Source organism: Plasmopara halstedii, assembly GCF_900000015.1.
Source record: "Plasmopara halstedii genome assembly, contig: Scaffold_1583, whole genome shotgun sequence".
NCBI lineage: Eukaryota > Oomycota > Peronosporomycetes > Peronosporales > Peronosporaceae > Plasmopara > Plasmopara halstedii.
In genome coordinates, this window is record NW_020188494.1 from 700,693 (window position 1) to 711,751 (window position 11,059).

The following is an 11,059-nucleotide window of genomic DNA, read 5'->3' on the forward strand; positions in this document are numbered from 1 at the left end:
TCTTTGATGAACCACCAGCAACAGCAGCAACCAACAAACTACAGCAACCTTCCTAGCGGTAATTATCAGCAGCCAGATATGATGCATGGTGCGTCCATTCATATTTTGCCTTGTATGCATTGCGATTGATTGTTTGATATACGTCAATGGTCAAGCAGATGGATACGGAGGGCAGCCAGGTTTTCAGAATCAACTGATGCACCAGTCTTCGCCCATTTCTGATGAAATGATGGCTGCACAGTGCGACTCGCGTTACATGCGGCTTACGGTCAACGTTTTGCCTCACTCACTTGACCACGCCAACAAGTCTAAACTTACTTACGGGTTGATTATTCGTCCATTGGCGCCATCTGATGATGGCCGTGATTTGGATGTGGTGAATTTTGGCCCTACTGGTGTCGTACGTTGCCGCCATTGTCGTACTTATATGAACCCGTTTGTGCAGTGGGTAGATAATGGCCGCCGCTGGCGATGCAATCTTTGTGGCGTGTCTAATGATGTCGCCAGCTCCTATTTTTGCCACTTGGATGCAAATCAAAAGCGTCAGGACCGTAATGAGCGTCCCGAATTAAATTCTGGCAGTGTAGAAGTTATTGCACCTTCAGAGTACATGATGCGTCCTCCTCAACCACCATGCTACGTATTTGTCATTGATGTCTCAGCTACCGCAGTGGCATCAGGCTCTGTTCAGATTGCTGTTGATACGATTAAAAAACAGCTTGATAATCTCCTTGGTGCTCCTCGCACGCGAGTGGGATTCCTTACGTACGACAATTCGATTCATTTTTATAATCTGAAGGTTTGTGCTCGGATTGTAAATTTTTTGAAAAGTGCGTCGAATGTTTTAACAAGTTATATGGCTACTGACAATTCATAGTCTAATCTGAAGGCTCCACAAATGATGGTGGTTGCCGATCTTGATGAGCTTTTTATCCCTATTCCGGATGAACTTCTAGTGAATCTTAGCGACTCGCGAGAGATTGTCGAGATGCTGCTCGAAACGTTGCCAGCAATACACCAGAACGCTTGCTTGGCAGAAACTGCGCTTGGACCTGCAATTCGTGTTGCGTTTAAACTTATGGTACGCGTCGACATATTTTGAAAAATCTGATAGTGGTACTGATTTCGCGTTCGACCTCAGTCATCAATTGGCGGTAAAATGCTCGTTTTTCAGAACTCGCTGCCCTCGACTGGTCACGGAGCGCTCCGTAATCGCGATAACCCTCGTATTTACGGAACAGACAGGGAACATACGCTTTTGCAAGCTGTAGACACGTACGTCTTTCCAACTTGTTGCTCATTTTGTAATACTTTGCTCACGTTAGGTCACCACTTGCAGCTTCTACCGTACCAATGCTATTGATTTTTGCCGCCAACAAGTTAGTGTTGACTTGTTCCTCTTTTCCTCAATGTACACGGACATTGCTTCCATGGGTACACGAATTTTGTTTAGTTCGCTCTTGTCCCCGACTAACATGCAAACTTACGTGATGGTAAAATTCAGGCCCGCTGTCAAAGTACTCGGCTGGGCAAGTTTACTATTACCCAGCTTTTAGTGCTGAGCGCGACGGCGAAAAATTTAGCAAAGAATTGGCGCATTGTTTAGTCCGCGAAACTGCATGGGAGGCCGTGATGCGTGTGCGTTGTACGAAAGGAATGCGACTTGCAAATTTCTATGGCAATTTTTTCTTGCGGGGGCCGGACCTTTTAGCGCTCCCAACTTGCAATGCAGATTCAACTTTCGCTGTGGAGCTGACGCACAGCGACGCTTTATTAACTTCATCGACGATATCCGTACAGGCTGGCTTGCTGTACACAAATTCAGGTGGTGAGCGACGTATTCGCGTGCATACTGTCTGCATCCCTGTTACGAAGCGTACGTCCTATTCAAATTGTCATGCGCTGATGCTATAGTAACCATGACTTCATCTTTTGTTTCGCCTTAGTTTTTGCGGAGCTATTCCACCAGGTTGATCAAGATGCTCTGTGCAATATCATGGCAAAACATGCGCTAGAAATCGCTCTTAAAACGGGTTTAGACAGCGGTCGCTCACTTTTGCAGACTCAGTGTGTTGATATTGTGCGCGCCTATCGTAGCTCTGGTGTTTACGGTGCAAAGCAGACGTCTAGTTATCAGCTGCAGCTCCCAGAGTCATTGCAGCTACTTCCTCTATACATCGTACGTCGGTATTGTTGGTCTGTGAAGCTTTGAAGTAAAGTCTGACGCATACTTGTTGACATGTAGATGTCTCTATTGAAAAATTCGACCCTTCGTGGTGGTATCGACTTAAATGTAGACGAACGTGCATTTTTGCAGTATGAGGTATCCCAGAATTACTTTTAATCACAAGGTTTTTGTTTTCACTGATGTGAATTTGTTGTGCAGCTGAACAACATGCCTGTTGAACTGTCGCGTGTATTTATCTACCCGCGAATGTTCGCTTTGCACGACATGCCACCAGAAGCGGGTTTGCCTGCTGCAAAAGACGAAGCCAACGAGAGTGATGATAGTGGCGCTACCAATTCTATCGTGCTCCCGCCGGTTATCAATCTCTCAATTGAGCGATTGCAATGCGACGGAGTGTTTCTGTTGGACGACACGCTGAACCTATATTTGTGGGTAGGTCGCTCAGTGTCCCGTGAAATTTTAGAGAGTCTGTTTGGCATTTCTTCGATGGAAGGCGTGGACTGCAATCAGGTAAGATGCAAATTATCTTGATGGATGCGACATAATCCACTAACTGAGTTTCAGTTAAAACTTGTAAACCCGCACGATGATACGAGTATCCGAGTTGCTGCAATCTTGTCGGCAATTCGTTCTGAAAGATTGCCTTATCAAAACGTTTTGATCATGCGGGAGGGTGACCCAAGTGAAGGACGCTTTTTTTGGAGGCTTGTAGAAGATCGGGCCAGTTTTCCCGGTGGATCGTACTCGTACTCAGAGTACTTAGGCCAGATCAGCCGGTTGAGTCTTTCAGGTGGAAATGGTGGCAGATAGAATGCAATACATGTCGCGAATTGGAAAACCAGCTCGGTTACTACAATAATGCGAATGGATTAGTAATGCTCCTCTGCATGGGTGTATAGGCGCTGCACACTCCGCGGCTTTTCTTTTGTGCTGCCTTGTCTTTTTTAGCACCCTAGACGTCTGTCATCTGGAATGTGAGAAAAATATAAATAGGGAAAATAATAGTTTGCGTAGTCCAAGTTATGTCACCATTTGGGATACAGACTGCAAATTTTCCAATAGATTTAGTCGACTATCCAAATCACAAATCAACAAAACTCTCATCTTTACAGTAGAATGAAAAGCAGGACCGGCATTCTAAGCATGATGCAGCTGAAAAGCAGGCGATCAATCTGGAGAAAGAATTATTATTAGTTGTGAACTTCATTAAAAGTCAGGTAAAATAATTGCTGCAAATTTAAAAATGTAAAAATATTTTTACATATTTTATACACCAATTATCTTATTTATTATTGAGAGAATTGTCCACAGGTAGTTAATTTCAAGATGAGACGAGCCACAAAATGCACTCCAGTTTCTCTTGTAAATTTCTCTTGCAAAGTAATGACATTTTTAGCCGGCATAAAAAAATAACCTGTTTCACAATTTGACAGCTAAAAAATTGATAAGAGAGAAAAATTATGCGTCCACGGCAAATTTCTGGGTAAATTGTGCCTGCTTAGATCGTCTTAGAATCTCATTTTGTGGGCACATGTTATAGTTGACTACCAATATACTTTGTACGGCAAAAGCCCCTTGTTCAACAGATGCGCGGACACTTTGAGCTTCTCACATCGTGCCATGAGGTGGCCAGGGACACCACTAAGCGGCTCTAAGAATTTCGGGCATTAGTAGCATAAGAAAGGGCTAATTATCTCTACATTCAAAACATGTGAAGCTAAATATGTAGCAGCTGTCATATCGGCTGTATTAGATATGCGATGGGACCCGGTTGGAAGTTTTGACAATTGCAACATTAGATGAGACTGATTGGCTAAGAGTAGAATTTCAGCACATTGTGAGGGTCAACCTTCATTTCAATTTTTCCGATCCCTCCTAGGATTTTACTTCATAAATATCGAGTCGACAAAAAAATGATGATATACATTAAGCGGTTTATTGTTACACATGGTGTGGTTGGCTATACAGTTCCATGGCTCTCTGGCACACGTCTATTGTGAATTGTTGTCTTCCATCTCATTTGGTGATAACGAGAACGTGGTGCAAGTTAATTTCTTACATTCTCAAAACAGCCATGACACACGCTCCTGTGCAATATTCGATGCTGTCACAACAGTTCTTCGTCACGGGAACCTCAGAATGCCGAGCACGAGCGAGGTCCGTTGATTTTTCAAGCATAGAGCGAGTTGCCAAAACACAAGACACGGTGCAAAATGAATGCTTACGTCCTTTAAATCAGCAAGCCACAAAGGAGGGCCAGCCTATAAACTATTCGATGTTTTCGACGCGATTTTTCGTGACGGAGTCTACAGAGAGATTGGGGCTTCGCCGGTCACATGCGACATTCGTTGATCTCTCAAGCACGCCTCTTGTCTCGGACGAACTGCAGCCTCAAGATGCAACCATTTGCGGTAAAACGGATGACTGCGAATCATTTTCAAGCTCGACTTTGACGAATTCATCGTCGCATGATCCATCGCGAGCAATTCGATTGCAAGGCTGGATGTACTGGGCCCGTCGTGAGGATAGTGTCGCACTCGAAGCTGAGAGTTACACAAAAGTGTACGCGGTACTACGTAATGAATTTCTACTGCTCTACCGCTATGACCAGCGTCCGTGCAAGCAGCTTCGGTTGCAACCTTTGGTGCACATTGCAGTCGCTAGCTCATGGCGTAGTGTAAGCGGTGTTCTTCACGTGAAAGATCCATATGATGAAGAGATGGAGTTACATTTATACGGACCGGAGGACTTTGACATGTGTCGACGGTGGGGCGACGCCCTCGAGCTAGCTTCGGAGATTACTCAGGCGCATCTTTTAAGCCTCAAAAACGAAGAATTGTCACAAGATAGCATTTATCGTGGCACACTACAAAATTTTCGTTTGATACGCGACAGATCCATCCGAAAATCTGTCCCACGCTTGACACAAATGAAGAAATCCATGCGAAGGCTTCTCCTGACTCAGAAATCTAGTCGTAATAACTCCATCTGACTTGTCCCGCAATAAAATATTACAAGCCTCTTATCTATTCATTGCTCTACAAGACTAACTAAGCACACCCTCTTTCTGGAGATAATCCAGCTTTATCGAAACTTAAAGACCGTATGAATCGTGAAGAACCGGTTATAATTCAAGGGGTCGACAGCTTGATCTATGTGCTCCACGAGACGTCGACATTAGCATGGGTGCTGACGACCAATTGTATCGTTGAATAAAGACGCGACTCACTATTTATTGCAAAACCTACGTTTGTTACTTACAATTCCTCTAGCTTGTATTTTGAAAAATTCGATGCGACAACCACGGTTACGCTTTGGGGGCACAAAGCGAATTCGGATAGAATGCTCAGCGCGAAATCGGATTTAAATTGAAAAATCTCACGATCTGCTTACGAGCTTCTTCTGCATCATTTCTCCGTAATGTGCGTCCTCTCAAAATTCTAAGCTGTAGATTTACATCTAACAAAGATGTGGATCAGGTTCTGTCAACTTGCTCTTGTTTAACCCGATATAAAAATCAAGGAGCATCTTTGCACAAATCCCCAATTACGCCATTGACTCGATATAAACATTGAGTCACAAATTTGATTCTGAAGACTTCTGAAAATAATAAAGCTGATAACTTCAATTCAGACTGTAAATATCATAATATTGGTTTTCAGGAAGGGGCTAGCTCAACAAACATCCCATGCACTATTACCATATCGCTATGAAATGTGAAAGAGCTGTAATCGTGGATCCGCTGGTAGCGTAAATGGTAGGCCTGTCCTCGGAGCTCTTGTACATGTTTAGCTTAGAGGGATTGATTGGAGCTAAAGATCTTAATACTCTAATATCTCAACGCGTTCGTTCTCTTCATGAGGTCTAAGAACCTTGACTTATCGCATTTATCGCAAGCTTTTTTCTCATTCAGCGAAATCTTGCTGCTTTTCTTGAACAAAATCGCTGCCTTAAGAATTGGTCGGCATGCTTGGACTCTGGTCAAAGCTATTTCGCGTGATGTTTCAGCTCGCTTGTGCAGATTGGCACAATACCATGCTGCCAGCGAACGTCGTGTATAACGTCTGTCGTGAAGAAGTTCCGTTATAATATCGGCATAAAAAGACTCTTTTGCAAAGACATAACACTTCTGTAAGTATCAATTTCTCTGTCTGACTAATTACAAAGTCTAGTACAAAACTTGTGCGCTCGAAGTCACTGTTAAAGGTCTAGCGGTCATGACAAGAACATGACATACTCAAAATCACAATTAAAAAAAATTCTGAAAATGCCAGACATCACTCGAAATTGTCAACGGAAACTGATCCTATTTCACTAGCTATTCTGCTTCCGTATTGGCTGATACTATTACTTGAATATATGCCTTCTAATTTTGATTGTCAATGTTTAGACAATTAGGTTGTATAGATTGTTTCACGTTCGACAAACACGCGTAATTTAGTTTATATCGTGCTATGAAACCTCGACAACAGCGTTAAGCATCGCACTGCCTTTGATAGCTGTAAAATGATGGAAGCTTGAGAGAGGGCTGGTAGGAAGACCTCAATACACTATTTTGTTGCATTTCTTGGCTCTATTACTTCAATGCATCAGTCGCACAAAAACTTGCACGCGAATTTTTTTAGCACTGTAAGGATAGCAGCCCAGTACGGGCCAGGCGTTATGTAATTGGATGTAATCGACGACTATCACTGATCAACAATCACAAACTTTGGCAGACCAAAGATTCTATCTAGGCTAACGTGCTGATAGCTTAAACCGTATATTTAGGCAGAAGTCTAGTCATGAAAACTGATTTTAATGTTGTGCAACGATAAGTTCTACAATAAAAGACAGATGAAATAAAACAACAACTTGGCAGAAGAAAGCTCAGCTCTGAAATCAATCTCATAAATTTTAAGGCCATTTTTGTGGCGATCGAGACAGAAGCGTGTAAGTGTAAGATCCATTGACTTTACCGCCAAATGAGACATTTGCCGAGAAGTGCAGAACACCAATTGTTAAACACATAGTAAAAAAGCAATGCTACAAACATCGGTACGAAAGTAGTGCTATTACGAGGAGTTAGATGAATCAAGGCGCTTATGCAAATGCATGACATCTGATAATTCGCGGAGGGGTGTTGAAATCTAGGCCAAATGATTTAGTGTTACTTCGATCATCGACAATCAGTTAAGCATTCCAGTTGTTATAAAGTTCTTTACAAAAACCTCATGGTGACCAAGAAAGTCGATGCAAAAGTTTTTATTATTGATGTAGCTAACCAGTGATCAGCAGACACAACGACTCTAAGAGGTCAAAGTCGTCGGGCTTGAAATTTGTCAATGAAGCCATGAAAATGTCAAGCATTAGATGGATACAGAGTGAACCAAAAAAAGGAGATGGCAGCCATTGCACCTATTTCCAAAGCCCTTTTAGTAGAAGGCTGTCGTAAATACGTCGTATTATTACAAAGTTGGTGATATAGAGAGAAAATTGAGCATTTATACGTCCCAAGTCGATTGAAAAACATCACCATTTAATGCCTAATGGGTTCGATTGCTCTAGCTTTGGCACAGCGTGATATTGTGTGTGCAGCACTTTTCGCGCTGTTTCGGTAAACGGACTTCCCCCTAGATATTTTTCATACAAATATTGTACTGCGGGATTGGCAAAGGGGTCACGGACGCGCAGCTCCTGGAAGCGCTTCGTGACATTGTCAAGCAGCTCTGAAGCTTTAAGCGTCGACTTGGGTTTGATCTGTCCGCCACCATTTAAGCAACCGCTTGGGCACGCCATGATCTCGACAAAGTGATATGGACATTTCCTCCGCCTGATCTTTGTCATAATCGACTGAATATTGCGAAATCCATAAGCAACAGCAAATCTCAAGACATCTTTGCCTTCTACCACCAGCGATACCTCACGAAAGTCTGGATTACGACCTGCTACATAGTCTAGAGGACCAATTACGTCCACGTTAAATAGCTCCTTAGCTGCGAAGCGAAAAATATGTTCAAGATGACCCCCTGAGGTAGCATTATAGCTGCTACCTAACACAGTGGATCCGTCCTCAGAAACACCGCTCAGCATTACTTCCTCGGGTGTCAGGCTCGCAAGCTCAAGCGAGGCAAAATCCACTTGCAAAGATTCAATTAGCATAATAATTTCCGTGGTAGCAAGCACGCAATCCACATCTTTCGTTGCATCCTCTGGGTCCTGGAAATCCTTTCGGGACGCCTCCAACTTTTTATCAAAGCACGGCATTATCGCGACATGGTACACTTGATTTGGTTTAAAGCCGTGCTCGCGACATACAAATCGCTTGATGATCGAGCCAGCAATTTGTTGCGGGGATTTTGTTGTATCAATGAATGGAATTGCATTCGGTTGCGATTTTTCAGCGTAACAAATCCATCCAGGACACGAGGCTGCGAGCATTGGCAATGCTGAAAGCGGGTCTTGTCGTGGATTGACAGCAGTGTTAGGCTCCAAGTACTGTATTTCGGCAGACGAAACAGCCACGGAGGATGGCGGTCGCGCCCAGATAGTATTTTTCTTGTTGCGATACCTGTAAAGAAACTCTGCACGAGATTCAAGCAACGCAAAGTCTCCGCTGGACGTGGAGTCGATTACCAGGTTTACTCCGAGGCTTCGAAACAGCGTCACGAGCTTACGGTGCACAGTAATAACCGGCATGACAAAGTGCTCAGCCAACGATGCTCTTGACTGCGGCGAAAGTGTTGCTACTACGTATTTGTGCGTTTTAGATGCCAATTTGCTCAGCATCTCTTTGTAGCTTTGCTGCGAAATCAGCACTGTCTCGGCTGACGTAACACAACCACTGCAGGCTAGACAATCATCCAGTGAGATAGTAGCTTTTTCGTTTGCTGAGGTGCGAATGATGTTGGCTTTTGAAGGCTGTGGCGCCACCAAGTCCACATCCGACAGCTCCGTCTCTAGCTTTATCGTAGTCACGCCATCTGTTGTGCTATTGCCTTTGTCCGACGTGAATAGAGGGTTTACGCATGCCTGCGATGGCTGAATATAATCATCAAGATCGCCAAGGAACACAGATGCCTGCAAGCAAGATAACTTAGGTAAAAGAAAGTCTCAGGATAACTTGCATGGTGCCAATCAACCCACCATTAGTTGAAAGTGATAAATTTAAAGGTTTTAGCAATAGTCGAAAAAGTGTGGCGTACTTGAAATACGATTGTTACACTTTGTCGTGATTCCATGCTCACACCCGCCTCTCCTCCACATGTGTGTGCCATGCTGGTGGCTGCTTCATACAAACGGCGTCAGTCCTTCCAAATGACGTCGCGTTTAGCCCGATCGCTGACAACTCACCCCACAGCTAAAGTGGTAGCTGCTACAGGCACTGTCTCATCCATTGACAGCGCAGATATCATTCATCTGGGCAAAGTAATAACGCTCAAGGACCGCTTGATGATCTATAGTCAGTTAAGCAAGGCGCGTCTCAGTGCGCTGGTAGTCATGACGACGGGTGCAGGCTTCCTGATGGCCGGTGGTCCCATATCATGGAGTACCTTTGCGGCTGCCACTTTGGGAACGTCGCTAGCCGCAGCCTCAGCCAATACATTTAATCAATGCTGGGAGGTGGACCTTGATGCTAAGATGCAGCGCACACACCGCCGACCGCTGCCTTCAGGACGTATCTCACAACCTCATGCGCTGGCCTTCGGAGCAGCTACAGCCACGGCCAGCACTGTCATCCTCGCGACTGGATGCAGCCCGCTGGTTGCGTCATTGGGCTTGTTTAATATCGGACTTTACTCACTGGTTTACACGCCTATGAAGATGAAAAGTGAGCTTAACACTTGGGTGGGCTCCATCGTAGGCGCTATTCCGCCAGTTATGGGCTGGGCAGCCGCCACAGGCACACTATTGGCGCCCGAAGCCGTGTTGCACGCTTACTTGATGTATTGCTGGCAAATGCCTCATTTTTTTGCGCTGAGCTGGCGCTCACGCAAGGACTACGGACGTGGTGGTTACAAGATGGTGGCTTGCAATGACCCAACTGGTTCTCGAAGTGCAGCGTTGGCACTGCGTTACTCATATTACATGGGCGCGATTCCCATTATAGCTTCCATAACAGACACCACGAGCTACATGTTTGCGGTAGAAGGTTCGATTGTGAATGCGTATGCCATTTATTTGGCTCACAAATTTTACGCAAATCCCAACAATGCAACTGCGCAGAAGGTCTTTATGGCGTCGCTATGGTATCTGCCAGTCGTAATGGGCTGCATGGTGCTACATAGTCAAAATTGGATGGACAAGGATGAGATTGAACAGAACAAAGATGTTCGAGTGTGGCGAGAAGCTTTTCTCGGGGAAGTAGAGAATTTTGGGAACTTTCAGTCTAACCAAGTATCTGAAAACTTTGATAAAAATACCATGTCGGCGTGGTTCGTCTCCAAGGTGCGCGCTGTGCGCCGCTGTATGCGAGAATTTTGCATTCACGAGAATTTGTGGGGGGTGAAGAATGGTCAGCATCATGCTGACAAGACCAATGTACTTTGCCCTGTTCACGTGGGCAATCAGGCGAAAGAGACCATGGCAGTCACAACACCGACTAAGAAGGACTTGTAAGACACTTTTGTCTTGACGAAATCTTTTCAGAGCGCATTGATATATACTGATAGATATGACTTAAACTTTTGTAAGGACTGCATATCCATTTATGATAAACCACTTCATACTGACCGGAGGGACGCGCTTTCATTTGAATAATCGAGAGCTTCAGTATCTCCGACTTTTCCGGCACCGTAACCACACCGATAACAACATTCGAAAGAAACTCGAAGTTGTTGGAAACAAGTTAAGTCGTACCTAAGTAAACCAGGAGGAGTTATAAAACTCCCA

General features: G+C 44.4%; 4 protein-coding genes across 4 annotated transcripts; 3 read left to right on the forward strand and 1 right to left on the reverse strand.

The window, feature by feature from the left end:
* Window positions 1-6: 6 nt before the first annotated feature.
* Window positions 7-2,998, forward strand: PHALS_01731 (coatomer copii; the record flags this gene model as incomplete). The annotated part of the gene is made up of 10 exons (XM_024716181.1): window positions 7-88; window positions 159-799; window positions 878-1,081; window positions 1,142-1,275; window positions 1,340-1,434; window positions 1,505-1,876; window positions 1,947-2,179; window positions 2,246-2,323; window positions 2,387-2,698; window positions 2,753-2,998. The coding sequence occupies 10 exons, from the start codon at window positions 7-9 to the stop codon at window positions 2,996-2,998; spliced, it is 2,397 nt and encodes a 798-aa protein (XP_024581805.1).
* Window positions 2,999-4,262: 1,264 nt separating this feature from the next.
* On the forward strand, window positions 4,263-5,180 carry PHALS_01732 (uncharacterized protein; the record flags this gene model as incomplete). The annotated part of the gene is made up of 1 exon (XM_024716182.1): window positions 4,263-5,180. One exon carries the CDS (start codon window positions 4,263-4,265, stop codon window positions 5,178-5,180), a length of 918 nt encoding a protein of 305 aa, XP_024581806.1.
* A 2,519-nt stretch (window positions 5,181-7,699) lies between these two features.
* On the reverse strand, window positions 7,700-9,316 carry PHALS_01733 (Nuclear architecture related protein; the record flags this gene model as incomplete). The annotated part of the gene is made up of 2 exons (XM_024716183.1): window positions 7,700-9,247; window positions 9,314-9,316. 2 exons carry the CDS (start codon window positions 9,314-9,316, stop codon window positions 7,700-7,702), a joined length of 1,551 nt encoding a protein of 516 aa, XP_024581807.1.
* Window positions 9,317-9,406: 90 nt separating this feature from the next.
* On the forward strand, window positions 9,407-11,030 carry PHALS_01734 (protoheme ix farnesyltransferase; the record flags this gene model as incomplete). The annotated part of the gene is made up of 2 exons (XM_024716184.1): window positions 9,407-10,782; window positions 10,862-11,030. The coding sequence occupies 2 exons, from the start codon at window positions 9,407-9,409 to the stop codon at window positions 11,028-11,030; spliced, it is 1,545 nt and encodes a 514-aa protein (XP_024581808.1).
* Window positions 11,031-11,059: the final 29 nt, after the last annotated feature.